Source organism: Arachis ipaensis, chromosome B9 (assembly GCF_059453495.1).
Source record: "Arachis ipaensis isolate K30076 ecotype BB chromosome B9, ASM5945349v1, whole genome shotgun sequence".
Taxonomy (NCBI): domain Eukaryota; kingdom Viridiplantae; phylum Streptophyta; class Magnoliopsida; order Fabales; family Fabaceae; genus Arachis; species Arachis ipaensis.
In genome coordinates this window covers 22490256-22516990 of record NC_142444.1, presented here as the reverse complement: position 1 = coordinate 22516990, position 26735 = coordinate 22490256, and the positions used below count along the sequence as shown (strand labels likewise).

The following is a 26735-nucleotide window of genomic DNA, read 5'->3' as shown; positions in this document are numbered from 1 at the left end:
ATTCTTGACTTTTTGGGTCCAACTGCCAAAAGCCTAGCTTCACTCTCCTGATCTGATTCTCCATCTTCATTTTTATTGATTGGGCTCTCTTCAATTATGCTAATATTTGGTGAGCTAACATCATATTTATAATATAGTAATTTATATTTAAATAATTCTTGATAATTTCATTAAATTTTTTTTAAAACTTCTATTCGTTTTTAATGTGTATTTTTTATTTATTCAATTTTCGTGATTGAGTACTCTATATTTTTGTCATATTTTTAAATGATTTGAGATAAAATTTCATCATCTTTTCAATAATATGTGTTACTCCAAATTTATCATTTTATATAAAAATAATTTAACCACACTTGCAAGTTGCCATAAGCTCTAGACATTTGATGATAAATGCGGTTGCTTGATAATTTCTTCTTTAGACTTAAACGCTATAAGTTTTCGATTCTTGTGGAACCACCTAATCATTTTAGGGGCCTTATAGTGTACAGATGTGGGTGTACAGATTTTTGTCTTTTTGTGGCTGAAAAGCGTGTCACTAAAAGTGTTGCTTAAAGAAAAAGTGTTACCCTTAATCGTTAACTTGGCTCTGATACCAATTTTTACTCTTCATATTTTACTTCGAATAAGTTTATAATTTGTATAGAATTGAAAATGTTACTTTTATAATTCTGATTTTTATAGTTTTTCAATCTTGTTTTAGTTTATAATAGTCTTTTTTGCATGGATTATTGTTTATAAAATTTTTTATCTGTTTGTCTTTTTCTTGAATATATTTTCTCAAATCTTCAACAACTTCTTTAATTTCTACACTTTCTGTTGTTTCTAAATATCTTTTTAATTTTTCAACCTCATTCTCCATTTTTTCTTTCAACAGCTTTAATTCTTTTAAGTCATAATATGGTTTTCTAGGCATTTATAAATTTTTTAAGTTTAACTCCAACTTGTTTATATTTATTCTTATTTCTATCCTTTTTATTATGAGGTCATCAATTTCGATCTGAAGATTATTTAATTTCCTTTTATACTCATTTATTTTGCTTTTTAAATTTTTCGCTCTTTTTCTTTTTATTTTATTTTCTGGTCTTTCAATCTTTGCATGCTTCATTATTTATTTTAGAATTTCTGCAAATTCTATCATCGCTTCATCACTATTTTCTAGAGATTCTATTAATTTTTCTAACTCTTCAACTTCTCTTTTTAACTTCTCATAGATTGTTTTTAGAGCTTCAAATGCTCTTTGATTTATTTCAGAAAATTGCAAATAATTCAAACGATTTTCTCTTTCAAAGAGCTCTTGTTTCTTATCTTGATAAGTTACATATATTTCTTCTTTATTTATTGTCATAATTTAGTATTTAGGGTTTCATTTAATTTTTCGACCTTTTTTGTTAATTCTTTTATTTCAGAATTTTCTTCTTTAATCTTTAACTTAGATAAACTTAAAGGACTATTAATTTTAGATTCTCTTATTTGAAAATTTGATGAAACCAATTTTTCTGATGGTTCTTTTAATAATAGAACTGAGTTTTCAATAGCTTTATATTTTAGTATTTCTGTTTTTACAATTTTCTGAAATAATTCATCGACATAAATTCTTTCTCTGTTTTTAAATATTATACTATGATGGCTATTTGTTAAAGCATAATTTATTGCATATGTAATTGAAAATGGTTCATCATCTTGTTCCATTAGATTCTTTCTATGAAATTTATAAGCCAAACTTATAGATCTCCCAAGATTTTCAGTTGATAAAGGTATAGCATATCCAAGATGGGCATTAAATTTAACATTTACGTTTGCCAAATTTCCGTGAACAATTCCGATTATTTGATCTATTGGGTCATCAGTAATTCTTTTGTCACAGATTGCTAAACTTATTGGTGAATTAATTCCTTTCATATATGTAGATTTGATTAAGACTTGTATAGTACTAATATGAATCCATCCAATTTTAGATCTTTTTTGTTGATCCTTAATTTTCTCAATCTGTTTACTCAATTCTTCATTATTTATCAAAGCTATTTCAAGTTCTCCATTGGCAGATTTTATTTTTATAGGAGCTTCAAGTTGAATTTTTCCATAGTATATTATATTTTTTCTATTAAAAACTTCTTTTAAAAGATTTTGTTTATTGAAATTTTTATTTGATTTGAGGTTTAATTCTGTTTTTAGAACAGCCTGCTTTTCATTATCTAATAAAGCAGTTAATCTATAATAATCAGATTCTTCTGTTAATTCTAAACTTTCTAAATAATTCATAATTGAAAGACTAGAATGAAGATGTACCTTTCTGGAGAAAAACTTCCTTTATTTAGTATATTTTACATAAGGGGTTTTTATCTCCAGAGAGGAGATTGTAGATACTAACTCCAGAGGGGAGTTTAGAACTATTTTTCCCTTAAGGGAATTCTTCTTCAGACTATAGAATCGCCTCGGCTGCTTCGTCCTTGCTCTTCTAGCATATGAGTACTCTTAGCCTCCTGCTTTCTATTTTCTGATGCCTTCTACAATTGCCTAAGCAACCTATTTATAATGGTTGGGTCTGATGGACAATTCCCATCCTTACCCTTCTTATGACGTCATTGCTTACGTCATTGTTTATTATCTTGCACCAGCTACATTGTTGGTGCTCTATGACCTAAGCGCTTACGTCACTATGCAATAATGTTGAGAGATGCTTCAGATGTGCTATCTTCCTCTTTCATTATGTGACCTTCAGATGCGTTGTCTTCTTCCTTTATCATGTGGGTTGATTCCGTTTTATTATTGCTTTCTTTAGATAACTCTGAGATGCATAGCTGGCACTTGTGGTCTTCTCTGTCTTTTATCAAATAGCAGAGATTCCTCTTTATCCCTTCAGGGAGCTTTTCTAAGAGTCCAGATAAGTTGTAGAATGCTGATTCAAATTCCACCAAGAGTCTCATCTCTCTTTCTTCAATTTCATTCCTTTTACTAGACACAAGCAAAGTATTTCTGCTTTTATAATTAATTCTTGTGTGAGATTCCCTTGTTATCTTTTGAGTTCTTTCGAAGACCCTTGCTAGTGTGCTGGCTAGCCTTCCTTCATGACTGTAGATTGTTAAATCTTGAACTTGATCAATTGGTTGAAAATTTCCTGGGAAGACGGACATGAATATTACTTGGTGTGCTGGAACCAAGCATTCTTCTTCTTCATTAAAAATAGGTTGACTGTTCATAAATTTTAGGGATATATCCCTTGGATTTACGTTGTCAATCATATTTTTAAATCTCTTCACTGCATCAACGAATCCTGCAGGAAACTCACTAATAATTTTTAGATCATTAAAAATTAAAATTGTATCAATTAATCCATACTGGAAAAACTGATAGGTGTCCGATGGGGATGCATCTGGAAATATAACCAGCTTTGTTAGCTGTTCTTTGGCAATAGGATAATATCCCAAAATTGCTCTTTTTTCTTCAGTCCAGTTCAGGACTATATTAAGGGTTTCTCTGAGATTTGATCTACAGACCCTTTTCTTTTCTTTTCTTTGATTTCAGCCCTTGTAGGAATGTTTCTTATTATCCCTGTTCTCTGGGTTTGAATTGGAGCTTTATCTGCTCTTTTTAGGGTTTGCTCTGGATGAAGAGCTTCATATTCCCTGAAAGATTCCTTTGCTTCTTCCAGTGTTAAAAACCCTCCTTTATGAATTATCCTTGATTGATGTGTAAATGGTGCTGCTTTTTCCCAGGCATCATATACTCCTTTCATGGGGCCATTATAAATTACATAATATTTTTTATCTTGGGTGGATTTTTTGATAATTTCAGCAATTGTTTTATTTTCTGAAATTTTTTCTTCACCTGATTTGTCCACCACGCTTAGCTGGCTGAGCTCTGATGGTTTTGGTTGTTGTGTTGATTTCATTGCTTCGATGGCCTTCTTGAGGGATTGGATCTGTGTCCTTATTTGCTGACAATGCTTGCATTTTTCGAGTTCTTGTTTGTATTTCTGAATTTCTTGATCTAATGCGTTGTAGACGAACTCCATTCTCTTGTTAATGTATCTGCAATAACATTTTTGTCACCCTTAATATATTCAATTTTTATTGGATATTGTAACAAAAATAATTGCCATCTTACCAATCGTCCATGATTATAATCAACTTTTAAATTATATCGTATGAAACCTGTTAGGTAGCTTGAATCTGTCCTTAATGTAAATTCTCTGGGTAGTAAATCAATTTTCCATTTCTTAAGGGATTTAATTGCTGCTAGAGTTTCCTTTTCATGAGTGGTATATCTCTGTTCTGTTGGAGTAAAAGTCCCTGAAATATACCTGCAAAGTAATTCCTTTGGGGAATTTTTAGAATCTAGTGATTCTTTTCCTTGCTCCAAACTTTTTATAGCTTTCTTAGCTTTTAGACATCCTGACCAGATTATGTCTGAAGCATCTGTTTCTACTATTAAGTAGTCATTTTCTTCTGGAATATAAAGTTCTGGAAGTTTTTCACATAATTCTTTAATCTTTTGAATTTGCATACTATCTTTTTCATCCCATTTCCATTCTTTTTTAGTACTTATTTTTGGAAATAAGCTTTTAGTGTATTCTGTTATATTCTTTAAGAATCCTTGATCAGAAATATAATTTATACACCCTAAAAATCTTTGTAATTGTTTTCTATCTTCTATTTTATTAGGAAATAAATTTACCTTTTCTAGGACATTTGGCTGAAGTTTTAGCTTTCCTTGAGTGGATAGAATTAATCCAAGAAACTCTATTTCTTGTTTTGCTATTCTTGCTTTCTTTTTGCTAAGAACTAATCCTTTTTCTTTACATCTTTCTAAAACTATTAATAATTTTTGAAGATGATCTTCTCTATCCCGTTTTGTAAAAATTAGTATATCATCAATGTACACTAAAACAAATTCATTTAACTCTTTTAGATTTTCTTCCATAAATCTTTGATAAATACCTGGAGCTTGTTTTAATCCGAATGGCAATACATTCCATTCATAGAGCAACACACTTGTTGATTCTTTTGTTGGACAAGTAAAAGCAGTTAATTTCTTTGTTTCTTCGTCTAAACGAAGTTGCCAATATCCTGATTTTGCATCAAGAGATGAAAACCAAGTTGCTCCTTTGATTTTTTCTAAAATAGAATCTTTTCTTGGAAGTTTATGAGCATCACCAATAGTTGCTTCATTCATCTTCTTATAGTTAATAACCATTCTTCGTTTTCCCCTTTTAATTTCATTATTGTTTTCGACATAAAAGGCTGGAGCCGCATGAGGACTTTTACTTAATCTTATAATTCCTTTTTCCAAAAGATCTCTACATTCTAATGAAAATTCTTCTCTATCTCTTGCGGAATAAGGGATTTTATTTGGAACATTTATCTCTTTTGTCGGATCTTTTAATTTAATGCTTACTAATTCGTTATTTGTATTTTTAATATCTAAAGGATTTTCAGCACAAATTTCATCCAAAAGTTCTTCTATCTTTATTTCAAGATTATTTTTTGGGATATTTATTTGAAAGTATAAATTTAAATAACATGTCTCTAATATAGAAAATATTTTAAATTTTAAGATCTTATCTATAGTAGTAGTCGGTATTTTTATACGTTTTGATTTTTGATTTATTGAAGAATCGTGTGGAGTTTTTAAAACTATATATGTTAGTTCTTGAATGAATGGATGATATAGCTTTAAAAAGTTATTTCCTATGATAAAGTCCATTCCAGAATCTAACATGTATATAGATGGAACAATGAACCTATAATTTTGAATAAAAATTTCAACCATCTCTGCTTTTTGGTCAATTTTATGTATTGATTTGTCAGCTATTCTAACTCTTAATGGTTTCTTTAATTTTTTCCAATCAAGTTTTATATTTGAACTAGCAAAGCATTGTGTTGCTCCAGAATCTATGAAAGCATTTATAAATTTTTCTGTTATTTTTATAGTAATAAATGTAGCATTATTACTCAGTCTCTGAGTCTGTTTCCGAGACATATTCAAAAATATAATCTAAGTTATCATCAGATTCTTCTAAAGGTTCCATAAAACAAGACTTAGCAATTTCTATTTGTTTAGTAAGATCCTTTTTATCCTTCTTTTTCGGACATTCATTTGCATAGTGTCCTTCTTCTTGGCAATACCAACACTTACAATTTTCTTTTTTATTTGGGCAATAATCACTTTTTTGTTTCTTATTTTTATTGTTATTTCTTTTTCTAAAATACCTCTTTTTTCTCCAATTTGGATAGTATTTTCTTTTTCTAAATTGATATTTTCTTTTTCTTTGAAAATTTTTATTAAGACCATATTTTTGAGGTATCTCTTCATTATCCTGACAGCAAATTCTAATTATATTTGTAAATCTTTTTTGAGTTGCTTCTTGCATACAACGTTCTTTTATTTCCTCTCTTATTGCAGAGGTTGCTCCACCAAAATTATTTTCAATTGTTCCTCTATTTATTTCTCTTATAAATCTTCCCATAATAAATTCGTTAGCAGGATATGAAAGTTTTGTTATATACATACTAAGATAATGATTTTTATCTTCTTCTTTTAATTTGTAATAATGTATTCTATATTCACATATATAAGACTCCACATTACATAGATCATATATGTGAATGTTAGCTAAATGGTTTTTTGCTTCTTGATATTCTTTATTATAGACTTCTTGTTTATGATCTATAATATTTTTTCCAAAAAATTCTTTATATAGAATCATCATTATATATAATATCTTATCATAAGCTGTTATTTTTGTTGCTAATTCTTCTATTATTTGGTTTTCTATTGATGTCATATAATCTCTTATAGCTCCTTTAGTATGAAACCCTATGTAATTCCAAATGTCTCTTCCAGATAATTCATTAAGTTTTGGATTAGTAAAGGCTTCTAATAAGAAGGAATTCAACCAGTTTTCGAAAATTTCTTTTTCATTCGTTTTACAGTCTAAATCGAGCATTCTTTCTCCTTCTATTTCCTGGATTTTAGGAACGTATTTTGATGGTATTTTTGTATATTTTGAATCTTTATTTATAAACCCTTTTTTAAAAGCATAATTATCAAAACCTGTTTCCCATTTAAATTGAGATTGATTATCCCTAGATGTTCCAGCTTCATTTTTTACTTGTATTGGAATTGCTGGTTCTTCGTCACTTGAATAATCTAGGATGTGTTCTTCATTTTCTATATTTTCAGAATTTACTATTTCTTCTTCTATCTGAAATCCCTGTTCCATAATATTATTTTCTTGAGCCATTTTTAATTGTTTAAAAAGCATTGTAACTTCTTCTAATTTTTCTTCAATATTCATAATTTTAGTGGTGGTTTTACTTTTAAATTTGTTATGTTGATTATATTTTGAAATTTTTCTTCTTTTGGATTTTCTTTTTCCTTATTTCTTTGAAATTTTATGGATACTAGTATTTCTTCAAGCATATCTACTATAGAATTTAATTGTGGGTTAAAAGTATGATAAAGATGTGGGGAATCATTTCCATGATAACATTTCTTAGAAATTCCGTGTGAAAAATAAATTTTTTCAGGTTTTTGAAGTCCTTCAATAAAGCTTATAGTAAAATAAAGATTTTGAGAAAAATCATTTTGTATTGATTTTAAGAATTCGGTGTCATTACAATTAACATTAGTTAAAATCATTAATTTTTGATCTATTAATTTTGATAACTTAATTATTTCTTCTCTTAAATCTTTTAATTTACTTTTTTCCATTAGGTAACGCTTTTCTTTGTGAAGAGCTACGGTTTTAAGTGAAAAATGTGACTTTAAAAAATGTGGTTTAAGCAAATCTTTAAATCTGTACAGATTTAGATCTGTACCATATAATTTTCTATCATTTTATTGCCCTAGTTATACTCTAGAGATTGTTACCACAAGGAAATTAAAAGTCAATCGCATCTATCTAACATGTAACTCCATATGCATGAATTATTAATGTCTGAAAAGTAGGACCAACCACCCCCCTGGTAACAGTATCACTAATGCCCATCCATCCAATCAAAAGTGTTACACTAATGCTTTCAGCACTAGTGCTCTGCAACTCCTCTGTTTTATTAAAAAAAATTGTTATAACAAGAGATAAAATTGTTTTTGGACATATATATTTAAGAGCACTCCCCATATATTTAAGAGCAAGATACCAAAATAAATGGTCTGTAATTTAATATTATTAAAATACAACTTTTAAAAATTACATATCCAAATTATATTTTTATATTTATGTATATTTCTCTCGTGATTTATGTATTTTTGATGTTTATGAAGAAATTATTAGAGAAATATCGCAATTTTTTTTTTGTGTTTAGATGTAAATCGCTATATTCTTCTGACTATTTATGTATGTTTCTAATCCACTGAATTTCTATTGCGATTTTTATAATAATATGAAAATTGTATTTATGTATACAATTTTTAAAAATTGTAATCCGATAATATTGATGTACAAATAATTTATTTTAATAACTTGTCTTATATTTAAGTTAAATATTTAATATGAGGAGTTTAATATTTTATTGTTAAAAATAGTAATATTTAAAAAATAAAAAAATTAAATTTATTTTATTTAATATTTATTAATTTTATTATTAAATATTAAATAAAATAAATTGTGATTAGTTTTGGTAAATTTTTTTTGTTATTAAATATTTCTGCGTTGAAAAACACAGTAAAACAAGATATATTATTATATTTGTTGGTAAGACCCCACCGTTGTGAATTTGCTAAATGATTCGCTTGGTGAAAACATTCATTGATCAAGTAATAACATATTTCAAAAAGTGCATGCAGCAGGTAGATTCTAATATTGTACCATCGGTTGTTAATTAAAATTGGTTACCATCTTTCTGTTAGTCACCAACTTGGTAACTTCCTATTGAAAATTTCACCAGCAAACTTGCTTCATTGTTACCTTGAAACATTTTTTATTTTTTATTTTCTTTTCCTTGACATAATGAGATTGATTAACGATATTTGTACCACTTTTGTATATATCTTTTTTGTACATTTTCTACTTTTGATATTAAAAATAATTAATAAAAAAAACAAAAAAATATGCACAATAGTTAATGCATGTAAACATCATTTCTTAACAAAAATCCAATCATCAAACGGCCAACTAATTAATTGGATAGCTCTGTCTATTACATGTCAACAAAAACCAATAGTAGCATTTATTGGATTACATTACATGTAAATTCACACATTATTTAAAGAAATACTTACATTATAATTGTTAAATTTTATAAAGTTAGAATGACTGAAATTTTAAATAGCCTCACATAGGCATTTAAAAAGAAAAATGTGATTTTCTATTTTAATGTTAATTATTGTTGTAAAATATAACCATTTTACATTTAGTTTTTATATAAATATATATATAATTTAATTTATTTTTAATGTGTATTTATATTTTAACATATATTTTATACTAATAACTGACTTTAATAGTTAATTTTAGTGTATACATAATATAATATAATCGTTTAAATATTCACTTTTATTGAGTAATGAGATAGATATTATAGACTTATACTTATCTATGTATAATAATTGGAAAAAAAGAAAAAACACTCTGTCAACTTTCCCTATATATTTCCTTCCCTCCATTCCATAACTGCTAAAAACCACCAAAGCCTATTACATTCTCACACATTATCATCCATTTTTTTTCCCTCTCTTTATCTTCTCAAATGGCCTCCATTTTCTCACCCTCCACCGTCCCCGTCTTCCTTCTCCTCGTCCTCGTCCTATTGGGTCGTCTTGGCGAAGCGCGCGACCCGTTCGCCTGCGACCCAAATGACAGGGCCACAAAGAACTTGCCATTTTGCAAAGTTTCCCTGCCAATAAGGGTGAGGGTGAAGGACCTAATCGGGAGGCTAACACTACAAGAGAAGGTGACTCTGCTAGTGAACAATGCTGCTGCAGTTCCAAGGCTGGGGATCAAAGGGTATGAGTGGTGGTCGGAGGCGCTTCACGGCGTCTCCAATGTGGGCCCCGGAACAAAGTTCGGTGGCCCATTCCCTGCTGCCACTAGCTTCCCTCAAGTCATTACCACTGCTGCATCTTTCAATGCATCATTATGGGAAGAAATTGGCCGGGTGAGTTTACTTTTCATGCTTAACATTTAATTTAGAAAAAAAAAAAAAGAAATTATATTGGAGTCATTACAAGTTTATAAATATGAGACATTTTTTACCTAAATAACTTTTGAAATTAAATTAGACTTGTTTGATCTTAATTCTAATGTATATAGTATTAAAATTTATCCGATTTAATATTATTTCATCACCCACTTACAAATATTGACTTTGATTCATTCAATCAGAGTTCTAAAATAACTTTGAAATTACAAGTGATTATGTATTCAGTGAGATTACTTTGCCAATGATGAATTCACACAAATCATCATCTTGCCATTCTTCATTATCGTTATAAATTGCACTGTAACTAGGTCCTCTAAGTAAATAGAAAATTATAGAAGTTTGATTCAGAGTGTAAAGTAATTTTAAATGCTAAATTAAGGCGTAAATTTTATAAAGATATGATATCAATGTTTAAGTTTAAACTTATAGACAATCATTTAAATTGCCTACTATCCTTTTATCACTAGATCACTCATAGGCCATAGCTATTCAATTACTATGCAATATAAAGTCACAATGCGAATAAAATTATGTTTAATACGTAAGAAAGACCCATGTGTTTGTTTGTACTTTTAGGTTTGAAGAGTTAAGAAAACTTTTAAAAGTAACTTATAAAAATGCTTTTCAAAGTTAATTTGTTTTTTCAAAAATCTAATATAATTATAAATTAATCAATATCTATATTTATTCTTACTCTTATTTTTATGTATATTAAAGTCATGTTAAATGTTAAAAGAAATTTTATCAAACATAATTTCAATAGTTTTTACTTATTAAAATTACTTTTATTTTGATTTACAAACAATAAAACTGTTATAATTTAAGAATGAATTTTTTTGTAACTTATACTTATTAAAAAATATTTTATTTTTGATTTACTAAATATAACTCTTACAACTCTTAAAAAGGTTTTATAATTGTGTCATTTGGTTTTAATAATTTGTTGTTATTTCCTTGACTTTTATGCTCAACAAGATTGTGGGGCAAATTAATGCTACTAAAATATAGAGTGCACGCATAACCCTATGGAAGAAATTAAAGCTTTTCAGAATATATAATCCAATGAAATGGTACTCTCTTTCTTTATTTTAACTTTTAAGGCACTGCCTTTATAAGGGTGCTTCCTTACACTGTATGTCCAGGAAATTAAATATTGTGTTTCAATATATAATACGATATTAAACAACTGGAATAAACAACTATACAGAATAATTATGAAAAAAGTGTATATATATAATATTTATTATATATCTCTTGTTTTTACGTAGTTGTCTTGTGTAATTAATTTAAAAAAAAAAAACAAAGTAAAAGTCGTTTACATAACATTATTGATTGTGTTTAGGTGAAATTTCAGAATTGGAAATGACTTACATTACTGTTAAAACAGAGAATCTTATAATTTTCAAATTGAAATTAGGGTTTTGGTAACATTGGCATTCGTTAAAATTACTAGAAGAAAAAATTGTAAACTTCCAAATCTTTTAAAGCATTGAAAATTTTTTTTTTAACTTTTCTACATAAATTTTCGCCTTTCATGTGCACCTTTAGAATATTCATTGCCAAAATTCTTAAAATGAATGTACAAGATTTAAGAAAAGAAAATAATGACTAGTTTATAGGGCATGATTCTTGTAAGCTACGGTAGATTATTAATGCATTTCTATCAACAATTAATAGAATGGTATTTAATTTTTTTTTTTTTCATTTTTTGGCTATATTTTAAAAGCCTCCCTGTGCGTGATTGGTTCACTTCTCAACTTGCATGCTATTGTCCCTGCCATGACACATCATCAAGCTTCTAATCAATTAATATTTTTTTTTTAAATATTTTCCTTTTTATCATAACAATTTTACATTCAATCTTGCAATGTTTTCTTAGTTTATTAGCTGGTTGTTGAAAAAAATAAAAAATATTGTCTTAATTCGTAATATTTTGGTCAAATTTTAATTTTTTAAATATTTAAAATATTTTATTTTTAGTATATGTGTACTAACAATAATATTAATTAATGGTTCTCTTCTATTAATATGTGATTATTTTAATGTTGTTATTTTATAGATAAGAAAAACTAATAATGTTTATATCAAATTAAACTATTAAAGGTATATATTAGAATTTACTTGTTGAATGAGTAAATTGAGAATTAGGCTAATATATATATATATATATATATATATATATATATAGTGAGTTAGTGACAATAGGCGGAATGACGATAAATATATTAGAATATTTGTTTAACTATATACTATTAAAGAGGTCAACTATTTCACCCATATGTCACCAAAAAAAAAAAAAAAAAAACTATTTCACCCATATTTAATAATCGAATAATATTAAATTCATTTAAAATATTTTTATAATAAAAATAAGACATTTTAAAGTTTAAAATGTCTAAGATTTAATCCAAAAATTAAAAGGTATTTTATTCATTTTCGAGAAGTCATATTAGATGCAGGGGTCGAGCTTTATTTCGACAATGGGAGCATGGCCCGCCATATATTTTATAATAAAATTAATAGTGATGTTACATATGGTATTGTTTATCCAATTGATTAGTCATTTTTGTTTTTTAACTCAACTACATGAGTATCTGAGTTCGAATAATCTTTGTTCTTTTCTCATTATATATAATTATATATACTAGGCGCTTATGCATCTCTTCAAAGTTCCAAGTGCTTTCATTCTTTATCAAATGGAGGATTGAAGAGACTGATTTAAAATTATGGAGTTTAAGGAAATTTTTTTTTTTTTTTTTGTGACTAGAGTTTAAGGGTTTATCCACATCTTGCTATACTTTATTTTTAAAAAAACACTACTCTTAAAACAATAAAATATTATTTAGACATTTACAAAATAGCTAATAATTCATATTTTTTGTATAAAAATATGGTAATAATAAATTTAAATTTAATCAACTTAATAAATAAAAAAATATTTTATTTTATAAATTATACATAATAAAAGAATTTTAAAAAATAATTTAGATGTTAAAATACTCACATATTTCTGTTATATAATAGAAAATAGAATATATATACAATAAAAGACATTTTAAAAAAATAATTTTGACACCAAATTATTTTCAAATATGAACTAAATAAACAAAAACACAAAATTTTTCTTAATTTTTTTGTCTGCTTTGTCAATAAATGAAATCAACCTCTTTTCTAATCCAGTGATTATTTTTTGTGCAACCAGAACACTAAAACTTTAAAACTTGTTTCTCGTGGTAATTTTTTTCTTATATATTTAATTTAATATTATTTTATTCTTTATAAATATTTTTATTGAAATTCATTTTAGATAAAAATATTTAAACATTCAATAATGATTGTAATTTTTAATATTTATTATTCTAACAATAATTTTTTTAAATATTTTTCAGTTTATATATTTTAATTTTTTTATAACTATAATAATGAAAAATAAAAAAATGTCATTTTTAGAAAAAAAACTAATACTCAAAAATAATAAAATATAACTTCAACAATAGTTATATTTATAATATTTTATCGATAAAATTATTTATTTATTGCCATATTTGTAACATATTCTAAAAATATTTATATTTTTAAATTTTATTTTAACATAAATACTATATAATGTTTTTGTAAAAAAATTTCCTCCTCTCCAAATTTTCTCTTCAAGTTTCGCTTCAATCACTAATATTATTTATTAGTATAAAATATATTTTAAAATATAAAATATACATTAAAAATAAATTAAATATATAATAATTAATTTTAGTATTTAAATAATATTTTTTTTAAAAGTACATAACAAAACCTAAACATGAAGTGAACAATTAATTAAAAACAAGAAGTATTTCTTTCAGTAAAAGTTCAAATTTAATAATATTAAATAAAATTAATAATAAAAAATTATTAAATAATTAATTCAACAAATATGCTTAACTATTATCTTCACTCAACGCCACTTAAGTTTCTACACTTATAGTAACGTGTGGCAGTGGCAATGATGTGCACAGGTGGTCTCAGACGAAGCAAGAGCAATGTACAACGGGGGCATGGCGGGCCTCACATATTGGAGCCCAAACGTCAACATATTCAGGGACCCTAGGTGGGGCCGCGGACAGGAGACTCCCGGTGAGGACCCTATTCTAGCCGGTACATATGCCGCCAGCTACGTCCGGGGGCTACAGGGAACAAACGGTAACCGGTTGAAGGTTGCTGCTTCTTGCAAACACTTCACGGCTTATGACTTGGATAATTGGAACGGCATTGATCGCTTTCACTTTAACGCGCAGGTACATATCTTATCTTATTTAATGCTATAAGTGCAAATCATTATTGCCATTTAGGAATTTTCGGGATCTTCATATCATTCTTCCTTCTCGTCTGGACCACTGCCAAAATAAAATAATAAATTTTATATAAAATATATATTAAATACAAATTTTTGTAGAGAATATGTGAAATAACACAGGTATATATTTACAAATATATGATGATTGCTGTGGAATTAATTTTTTGTATTTACTTATCATTTTTCATAATCATTAAACTATTCTCAATCTGCCATGCAAATAAAATATTATTTATTATTTACAAACTACGCATACTTATAAAGAGTGTACAAAAACTAACCTAAAAGAACATATGTGTACGATATCAGGCTTAATATTTTAATTTTAGTAACATAAATGCACAATATTGAATCTGCAAAAAAGAAAAAAAAATATTTACTTCACTAATATAACAAATTAAAACTTATTTTCGATCACTTTTCTTGTCATTAGAATATTTACATCAATTTTCCATTTTCCACCTTTTTTTCTCATTTGTAGTTCTGCTTTACAGATAGGAAATGACTCAAATGATTGGACATCTAACAATATTGTCTCTTTTTTTTTCAGCTAACTTACGATCTAATCCTTTATTCATTATGAGTTTCATGATGATTACTTGGTAGGCAATTATGCAATGTGACGAAATCAGTTATTATTCAACTTGCCTTTGTCAAAATCAACTCTAGTCACATCAATTTGTGTAGTAAGCTTGAATTGCCAGTATTTCGTTTTTTTTTTTTTTTTATGAAAACCAGAAAATCATGTTGTCGTACACAAATTTGCAGTGCCCTTAATTATCAGAACAAGGATAACTATAGGACCACATAGATATTAGTATTGTGAGATTATTTTGGGGGTAAATTTTAAATTTTCAAGGACTAAATTAAGTCATAAAATATCATTTCAACCTTCATTGGTTATATGTTGTTAGAATTAAAATGTGGGTGATAATGCGCAGGTTAGCAAGCAGGATATAGAGGACACATTCGATGTTCCATTCAGGATGTGTGTGAAGGAAGGCAAAGTGGCAAGTGTTATGTGTTCATACAATCAGGTGAATGGTGTTCCTACTTGTGCTGATCCCAACCTCTTAAAAGGAAGAGTTAGGGGCCAATGGCGTCTAAATGGGTAAGCTAGCATCAAAATCAATGCTAGATAGAGGCTCTAATTTGAATTATTGCAAAGTTATTAGAGGTGAATTGTGTTTTGCCTCGTTATGGTTAGGTACATTGTATCAGATTGTGACTCTGTTGGGGTGTTTTATACCAATCAGCATTATACGTCAACACCAGAAGAAGCTGCTGCAGATGCCATCAAGGCAGGTTAGTCAAATTCAATTAAATTTTCATGGATTAAACTCCTCAAAGTAAAAATTAACTTTATATATTTTACTTTTATAAAGGTATTTTTATATAAAAATAATATATTTGATTAAATAAATTTTAACTAAATTATCTAATAATTTATAATATCATTTTCATACAAAATAAGAATGTTAGATAATTATTAAAATTTATTATTTTTATCTATCAATTAGTTATTAATGTTTAAAAATATGAAATAAAATATATTATTAAATTATTAAATTAAAATAATTATACTAAAAAATTAAGTTAATAGTTAAACGATGACTAAAAATAATAATTTTGATCGGCCGTAGTAATTTTTGAGTAAAAAATTCGTCTAGTGGCAGATTCACGGCATTTCGTGGTTATCATGTAACAAATAATAATGTATGCGTATGCAAAAAGTGAGAGATAGGGTTGTTTTGTTTTGATAATGTTACAGGGTTGGATCTAGATTGTGGGCCATTTCTAGCAGTACATACAGAGAAGGCATTAGAAAAAGGGTTAGTAACGGAAGGTGACGTTAACGGCGCATTGGCGAACACAATAACAGTACAGATGAGGCTAGGAATGTTCGATGGGGAGGCATCAGCGCAGCCATATGGGAAGTTGGGTGCGAGAGATGTGTGCACAGCAGCTCACAAAGAGCTTGCAGTTGAAGCAGCGAGACAAGGGATTGTGCTACTTAAGAACCGTGGTCCCTCGTTGCCCCTCTCTCCAAGGCGTCATCAAACTGTTGCTGTCATTGGACCCAACTCTAATGTCACTGTTACCATGATTGGTAACTATGCTGGTAATCCCATCTCCTATTCCTTTAAGAAATGAAAACGTCTAACACAATTTTTTAACAACTTATTTCAGTATATCGTCTTCTTTTCTTTCTTGATATTTTAAGTTGAGGTATGTGTACCAATGGCAAATATGTTCAGCTTTTAGAGAGTCACGCTAAGCTCGAATTCCAAGTAGTGAAAAAAGAACTTCTAATATTTTTTTTTGGTGACTACTTCTAATATGGTGAATGTGAATGGCTGTGTGTATTATATATGACCAAAACAAAAGTCCATCCATCATTTATTTGTTACCCTAAGATTAACTTTAGATAATATATAAAAGATAAAATAAGAACAAATGTTCTAAAAATTGGATTAGATCAATTAGTTCAACCGAATTAATTTGGAATTGATCACTGATTAGTTTTGTTCGTGTAAAAAACATTGGTGTTAATGAACGATAAAAAATCAATAAACTAGTTGAATCAATATATTTTTCCTGTGAAAATATGTTAAAAAAATTAAAAAGAAAAACATTTCCCTAAAAAGCATATTTTATATATGAATATGCAGTATAATTCCGATTAAATATCTAAATCTTTGAATATCTAGTTTCACATGTTCAATGACTAATCCAATTTTTATAATCTCAAAAGAAAAAAGAAAAAATACAAAATGTTGAAATTTCATGCGCATTAAAAAAAAAAAATTGGTCCTGCTAGTATCTCTAAAACAAAATCAGTTTGTATGTCAGTTTCTATTTCGGCACACATATCGAAATGCAAACTAAACATGCTCTCATTTTACCAGCACATGAATTGATCATTAACATAAAATAACATTTGTTTTGAGGTACTATGATAAAAATTGAAAGACTAAAGTTTAATATTATATTTATTGATTTAAATATTAAAATTTTAATTTTTGTCTTCAAATTTTTAGTTCAATATTTCCAAAAAATAGGAACATGAAAACTAAAATTTTTAGAAATAAAAATTAAAATTTTAATAACATTTTACACTTAAAATATCTTAATTTTAATTAATTAATTTTAATTTTACTTTTTGTACAAATTAAATTAAAATTTTATTTTTATTTCAATTTTTTATCTTCCACTTTTCACCAAACACAATACTAAAACTTATTTTAATTTCTATCTTTCAATCGTTGTCTCTCAATCATAATCCCTTTAGTCTCTGTCTTTCTTCCAAATACTATCCAACCGTTTGCTTACCATGTTATTAGGTATTGGTTGTGAGTACACAAGTCCCTTGCAAGGAATAGGAAGATACGCCAAGACTATTCATGAGCTTGGTTGTACAAATGTTGCTTGTTCCAATGACAAGCAGTTTGGGTCAGCACTAAACGCTGCCCGTCAAGCAGATGCAACGGTTCTAGTAATTGGCCTTGACCAGTCTATTGAGGCTGAAACTGTTGACAGAGTTGGCCTACTTCTTCCTGGGCATCAACAAGAGCTTGTCTCAAAGGTTGCAGCAGCTTCAAGAGGCCCAACAATTTTGGTCTTGATGTCTGGTGGGCCTGTTGATGTAACTTTTGCTAAGAATGATCCGAAAATTGCGGGTATATTGTGGGCTGGGTATCCGGGCCAAGCTGGTGGTGCAGCCATTGCAGATATCTTGTTTGGTGCTGCCAATCCAGGTATGTTAAAAAACAAAAACAAAACAAAAATTTCTTTTGTTTTCATTCCTTTATGCAATACTCTAATTGCCCATGGATATTGAGTTTCTTATACTTATGTTGAATATGATGATATGATTATTGATGCTAAAGTCTTCCTATTACCTATGCATAAAGAAGGTAACAATAATTGTACATTCAAATGCAACTAAAACACTTATTAAATTTATTTATTCAAGAGTTAAAAAAAAAGTTAGTGGAGATTATATTTTAATCAACCATACTAAATTTGATATATAAATGTAAATATATAATTTTTCTTCTTTATATATAATATTTGAATATTTAAGAAGTAAATTGTCATGATCAAAATATATCAGAGCATCTTCTCCAAAATAGATTTTTTTTCAATGTGAATCAAATGCCCTATCATTATTTTTATTTATTTATCAACTACATATATCAAAATTAACTATTAATGTAAAATACATACTAAAAATAAGTTAAACTACACATATATATATACACATAATTTTATTTATTTGTTAACTACTACTATTAAGTATATACTAAAAATTAGTCATTAATATAAAAAATATATTAAAAATAAATTAAATAATATATGTATCTATATAGAATTAAATAACATATGAATGGTTGAATTTGTAAATACGTAAAGTATCCTTAATTAATAATAATTAAGAAAAAAATCTATAGACTAGCACTTTTATTAAAATTTAGTCAGCACTTAACCATTAAAAAAAAATTAATTCTACATCATTAGATATCATCTCCCACCATTAAAAATATTGATGATGGTTAATTGATGGCTAACATCACAAATTCTGATGGCTCATAACACTCCTCATAATTAAGGGTGTGTCCTTATATTTGTTCAGGAGGCAAGCTTCCAATGACATGGTATCCAGAAGAGTACCTTAAGAGCTTAGCAATGACAGATATGGCAATGCGTCCAAGACGAAGCAAAGGGTACCCTGGAAGAACCTATCGATTTTACAACGGTCCAGTTGTGTACCCTTTTGGTTACGGATTATCCTACTCTCACTTTCTTCACACTCTCGCTAGCGCGCCAAAGACGGTCTCAGTTCCTGTTCATGGCCACCGCCATGGAAACACCACAAACATCTCTAATAAAGCAATTAGAGTGACACATGCACGATGCGGCAAGCTCTCAGTTAGCCTCCACATTGATGTCAAGAATGTTGGCTCCAAAGATGGCTCTCACACGCTCTTAGTGTTCTCCGCGCCCCCGGCCGGTAACGGCCATTGGGCGCCGCACAAGCAGTTGGTAGCGTTTGAGAAGGTCCGTGTTCCTGCTAAGTCGCAGCAGCGAGTCAAGATTAATATTCATGTTTGCAAGCTTTTGAGTGTGGTTGATAGGTCTGGGACAAGAAGAATTCCAATGGGGGTGCATAATCTTCACATTGGTGATGTTAAACATTCGTTGTCCGTACAAGCAGAAACACTTGGGATTATCAAGTCCTAAGAAGCAAGAATTTTTTCCATAATCTTCATGTAAGTGTATTATAACCATCAATTTGCTCATATGTTATGGATAAGAAGAAGCTAGCTAAGGGATTGGAATTGGATACTACTTTAGATTGATTCATTAAGCATTGTGGAATAAAGTATTAGGGTTTATTGCAATTTTTGGAGAAGGGATCAAGCAAATGTATTGTTCTCTACTCCCAAATTCATTTGCCATATATGTTGACCACTTCAAGTGGTCTGATTTGTGTTCTTATTAGTTGTACGCTGATTGTAATCATCACTTATAGTTTTTTTCATCATTATTGCAAGATTGATAGTAAGAATTGGCTTTATATATATATATATATATATATATAATCAACGAAAAATTACTAAATTCTAAAAATAAAAATATCTTATTTTTTTAATTTTGTTTGTAAAAAATTGTATTAAAATTTAATCTCTAAAATATTTTTTGAAAATACATATTCAATGTTAGATATTTGTATCGTGTTTTTAAATTATTTGAAAAAAATTTTATCAATAGAAAATTTTAAATACATTTTTATCAACGAAAAAATTATTTCGAATGTCTTTTGTATAGTTTATTCTAATCTAATAAATAAGTATTTTCCGTACTCGTCAATACATAAAAGTGCAATATATGCATATGTTACAAAAATTCTTCAATGATATGCTTAGCATTATAAAATTCTATAATGTCAAACAAAGAAAAGAGAAAGAACAAAAATTCTTTTGCATTGTTATATATATAATCTTTCATATGTCTCGTTCTATCGATTTAAATTTTTAAAAATAATAATTTTATAATATGATATAAGAAAATTTTTTTTGGGTGACTACATAATATCAGAATTTGTATAACTCACGAAAAATTTAGAATTAGATCATTATTGAACCCTAAAATAAAAAGAACTTTAGCATAAAATAAAAAGAAAAAATTTATACAAAATGTTCAAGCAAAAAAAAATTATAACTTAAAAGAACATGTTAAAGATATAATTATTCATTTGCTTCTTCCTATTAGTTTAAATTAAAAAAAAATGGTTTCATGATTAGACCTTAATCATCTTTTAATCTTTTTAAATAATTGATCGGAAGTATTATTTTCATCTAGACTAGTTCGTGACTAATTATCTAGTTACTTATTTCTGTAGCAATTTATGAATAGAAGTCAAACAGTAATATAATAATAGATTCAGTTAACTTGCTCATTTTTCATTCGTTGTTATCTCATTTTGTGTACAACTTAAGTATATCATGAGTCATGACTACTAAAAACGAGTAGATTACGTATGAATTTTGTTGCAAATTTTATTCGCGGGTTATTTTAGTTTTAGACCTGCTATACATATAAAGTCTTTAATTTTTGACTTTCAAATCATATAAGTTGGGCCAATATTATAAGAATTTGATAAATTAGTGACAAATTTTTGCAAAAAATATTTTTTGTTATTAATCCGTCACTAATTTGCAAGCAATTAGTGACGCACTAACGACAAAATTAATGAGCGGTCACAAAATACTCGAATTTGAGAAAAGTGACTGATTAGCGAGAGATTTACGAGTAAGTTTGTTTCTCGCAGATTGACTTTTGTAGCTAAAAAAAGAGCGGAGAAAATTTCCTCGCTAATTTGTCACAAATTAATTAGCAAGTGACAATGTTCTAGCAAATCAGTCATTTACGGGTTCAATCGAATAAAAGTAAAATAGCGAGGGATATTATTGTCATTATTGCATCGCAAGTGTTTGATATACAATTAGCGAGAAACAGTTCACACACTAGTTCGTCGCTAAATAAACTTTGTGCGAAAAGACTAATTACTGAGGAACAATGTTACTAGATATTCCGTCACAAAGACTTGACATGCATTCTGCTATGGATAAATTCCTAGTTAATTTGTCACCAAAGTTTTTTTTTTTTTTTAGCGAGCAACTAGTTTCTCGCTAATTTGTTGCATAATATTGTAAAAATTTAAAATTAGGATAGCGACAGAAAACAGTCATCGCTAACTCGTCGCAATGGATAAATCATTCAGCTAGGGAAGTGTTCCTTGCTAATTCGTCGCTAAAGTAGAAATATGGATATTGAGTGCCTAGGACCCAAGTAGCGAGAAATTTACAACCATTTAACAACTGACACACTTCGTTCGCTGATTTCAAGTTGCTGATTAGGGGGCGAAATATATTTGTCGCTAAGTTGTCGCAAGTTTAATTAGCGAGCGACTTGGCAACAACAATATTGTCGCAAAGTGAAAGCTATATCCTACCTATTTTGTAGCAAATTACTCGCCAATCTCGTTGAAAATCTATCACAGAGTTATAATAAATCCAAAGCTAACCGAAAAAATGTTAGAAAGTAACGGATTGCAATTGAATCACTAATCAAAAGCTTATTCAGTGAGGAATTAGCGACCACTTGACAATTGATAGACTTTCCTCACTTATTTCATGTTGCTATTAATTTGTGAAGAAACACGTTAGTCCTTATTCCGTCACTACTTTAACTAGCGGCTCACGTACCTATTCAGCCGCTTTTCTATTGAGTTTAAGAAATTAATTTTATATTTTTATTTTTAAAATTATAAATTTTAATATTAATAATTAAAAATAAATTATAAAAAATAAAACACCTTAAGTTATTTAACATGTAAAATGTATAAAATAAATAAATTTAAATTAAAAAACAAGATTAAAAAAATATTTTGTTGTTATTATGTGTAACAAACAATATAAACACTTACTAATATTATATAAAGATTAGTTATTTATAAATATTATTAAATTTATTTATTTTCTCAATCTTATTTTATTAGAAGCAAAATTAAAAATTTATATCCAAATCGTTCTTTATCTCCATCAATAATTCTAATAAATAAAAAATGTATTTCTTCAATTTTATCTTGAACATCTTTAATTTTTTAATTTTATTAATTTTAAAAATTATTAGTTTTTATTTTTATTATATAATCTCATCATATTATACACTATACTTTTCTCTTATCATTCTTTATATATGTATAACTATTATTGTCTCTGATTAAAATAATTATCATCTTAAAAATTGGTCAAAAATATAATTATCAATTAATTTTTTTTCCTTCTTCTTACAGTTAGCTTTTTTATTTTACACATAATTTCTCTTCTTGTTGTCTTCTTTATTCTACTGAGTATATGTAGTACTATTTTCTATCTTTTTTATACTTAATGAAAAAAAATAATGATAAATATATGTAAGGGAGTGATAAGAAAAAAATAATGAAAATAAAAATAAAAAAATTTAGAAGAACAATAAAACTAAAGATGATTTAAGATATTAAATATAAAATTAAAAAAAATTTGTAACAATTAAAATTATGCGAGAAAAAAAATTCTTTAAATTTAATTTTGTATATCTGCTTTAAATTAAATAAGATTGAAAAATAAACAAATTTACAAATATTTATACATTTTTTATCTTGATTGTTACCTATAATAATAATGTAATAATTTTAGTATTATACTTAAATTATTTCAAATTTTATTATCTTATATATTAAAAAAATTAAATAACTCATAAAACTTTTATTTTTATTTTTATTTATTAATAATTTATTATTTACAAAATTTTTATTCTTTATCTCAAATTTATGATTTAAAAAACATAAAAATTAATTTTTATTCGTTGCAATCCCATTCTGATCTGAACGTTTAATATCATTGGAGATAATATCATTGAATTTCTTCTTTCTATAATTTCTTATATATGTAATACTTAGATAGCGTTTGGTAGAGAGACAAAAACTGAAAGACTGATAATGAAAGACAGAAATTTAGAGATAGAAATTAAAATAAATCTTAATATTCTATTTGGTACAAAATAGAAGACAGAAATTAAAACAAAAATAAAACTCTAATTTAATTTATACAAATAATCATTAAATCATAATTTTATATAATTTACTATCATTCATCAATGATGATATTATATTATAATTTAATAATATACTGTTATATATTATATTGTATTAAATTATAAACTTTTATTTTTGTTCGGACTTAATTCGATGACCCGACTAACCCACTTAAAAGAAGTAATATACAATTAACTTAAAGGTGACTTTTTTATTCTATAAACATTTTGAAAACTCCTCCTCAAATTAGTTTTTTGTCCAATTTAAAAAAATGTTATACGAATCAATCTATTTAACTCGTTGGGTTATTTTAATTTACACATATTTTACCGTAAAAAAGCTTATTTACTATAGTTTAAAAAAGAACTTATTTACTATATTCATAAAGTATTTTCGTTAAACTAAATATATTATGCTTATAAAAAATGACATTAATTAAAAAGATGACACAAAAGACAATGTATCCGGGACCAATTAGAATAAATTGAAAAAAGCAATATTTATTCTTATATTTTTCATTCAAAAAAGTTAAAAAAATTATAATGACACTACAACATTTTCAAATTGAGGTAACATTTAAAAAGTGTTGCCTAAAGGCTAGCAAAAAGTTACTTTTGATCTATGGTAACATTTTTGGACCTAAGGCAACGTTTTTGGTCGGCGTTGCATATGCAGCCGTTGCCTTAGATCAAGGCAATACTTTTTTGTTTCAAAAGCAACGCTTTTGAGAGCAACACTTGGTAAGTGTTGCCTTTGGTTGAAAAACAACAACACTTCAAAGGTGTGTTTGAGACAACACTTTTGCAGTGTTGTCTCTTCTCTCGTATTTTGGTTACTACTAAAAAGTGTTGCCTATTTGCAATAAAATGCAACTCTTTTACGTGTTGCTTATAGGTTGGAATTTGCAATCCTTTGAAGTGTTGTCTATTTGCAATAAAATGCAACTCTTTTACGTGTTGCTTATAAGTTGGAATTTGCAATCCTTTGAAGTGTTGCCTATTAGTTTTGAATATGCAACCCTTTAAAGTATTGCCTTTTCTTTTGGATATGCAACCTATACAAGTGTTGCTTTTTCTTTTGGATATGCAACCATACAAGTGTTCTCTAATATTCAAAATATGCAACTAATAAAAGGGTTGCCTTTTTGATAAAAATAAAAATTATTTTTGTAATAAAAATATAAAAAAATAAAATTTACAATAAAATTTTTTGTTCATACATGTGTAATTATTTTAATTAATAAATAAATTTGTGCACAATAGAAAATAATTATAAAAGAGACAAAATAACTAATAATAAAATTCTAATTAAAATAGATATTAAAAAGTTCAATTAGTATTTTAAATACATGTTCATCAATAATTCTCAACAAAATAATAAAATTCTTGTCTAACAATAATTGTCATAACAAAATAGTAATTAATATCTATAAAAAAGATGTCAATCTACTTGCATATTTTATATCTATGCTTGACTTTGTTGGAACAATCTGATAGTGTGTGGATCCAAAATCAGTGCCAAATAAAAGCTTTTCGGTAACATCAGAGTAATGGTATGATGAACTCAAAATCCTCTTGCCTCCACTGAGTCCAATAACTGCTGCAGTAGCCATTGTTATACTCCCCTAATAACTATGTGCGAGTAACATCAAATTTCTCTATTAAGGCAATAATTCTTAACCTGTGTCAGCTAAAAATACAGTTGTCAGAAAACTCCCAAATTATTCTAAGTTCTAACCATATGATTATCCATAAAATAGCAAAACAACACTAATAGAATAAAATCAAAGGAACAAAATAATTCAGGATCCATATACTTCAATTTTTTAGTGTAGAATCCATTGAAACAACTTATAAAGTTACATCATATAAAAGTGGAAGTTCCCAAATGAAAAACAAACACATAAATGAATTGGGGTTTAGTTAAAGTTGCATTTAAAAAAAATTGAAACATAAAAGGTGCAATAACGGAAAATGATGCATGGTATGTGTTTGATGAAGTACCTGAGTAAACTGAGAAAGAGAAATGCAATTCAGAGAATGATGATTGCTCCAAAAAGGTATTAGCTTAGTAGTTCTTATTTAGAATCATAGAATCAGAAGGAACAAGCTCACAGGAAGAGACTTCACTCACATAACTGTTTGGTGTAGAAGGAAATAACGTTGCTGCTATATTAGATTTTTCTCTTTTATTTTTTAATAATTATTCTTTTATTATCACTATCATATAAATCTAATTAATTTATGTTTGAGAGAAAGCAACAGAGAAATAAATGACTGAAACATAAATTTGAAGGGGGAAAAAATGAAAAGATAAAGATATGAAACAACTCCCTTGACAATTTCTGCCATTCCTGCGAATGAAACAGTAGTTACTAGAGTCTGTTGCAGTGACAACACGCATCACTCCCCAACATAGCCACATTATTTCAGCAATGAGGAAAAAAATTTCTTCCTCACAGTAGCACAACGCTACAAAAATAAGTAATTAAAAAGGAAAAAGAAAAAAGATGATTGATTAAAAATAGCAAGAATGTATTGCAGAAGCCACCATGAAGTAAGATGGCAGAAGACAGAGAAAGCAAATGACAAATAATTTGCTATATATGCACAATTTACACTCAGTGCTCACCAAAGATCTGTAAATATTTTTTTATCAATCTCCTTCAAGAAAAAAAAAAACCAGAGATTAGTGTAACAGAAATAAATAAAAAAACACACAATAAAATGACCACAATGACTTTTATATATATTCTCTCTTTGATGGTTGAGGAAATTATTAGAAGCATATATGTGTCAAACACTTTATGCTCGCCAGAGAGTTTAATTTCATGTCACATGGATGGGATTTGAAGATAGCATTCATTCATTCATATCTTTTCAAAATTATATTAAACCTTAGCTTGTTAATAAACATTAGAGTAATTTCAAAATTATATCTCATGTCTGTATCATGGCTGAGAGAAAAAGAAGACAGCGACCACTATTCTTGGCTTGAAAAAGGTACCTACCTAATTATCCCCTCACTTACTCAATTTCAACCTACCTATTCCTATAATTCATTTTATTACTCCTCCTCTTCGCTAAATCAAATCAGATATATATACATGCATCACTGTTAA

General features: G+C 27.5%; 1 protein-coding gene across 1 annotated transcript; it reads left to right on the top strand.

The window, feature by feature from the left end:
• Positions 1–9573: 9573 nt before the first annotated feature.
• LOC107618570 (putative beta-D-xylosidase 2) lies at positions 9574–20041 on the top strand. The gene is made up of 7 exons (XM_016320672.3): positions 9574–10097; positions 14135–14413; positions 15414–15583; positions 15680–15777; positions 16244–16594; positions 17817–18230; positions 19109–20041. The coding sequence occupies exons 1-7, from the start codon at positions 9690–9692 to the stop codon at positions 19714–19716; spliced, it is 2328 nt and encodes a 775-aa protein (XP_016176158.1). The 5' UTR covers positions 9574–9689; the 3' UTR covers positions 19717–20041.
• Positions 20042–26735: the final 6694 nt, after the last annotated feature.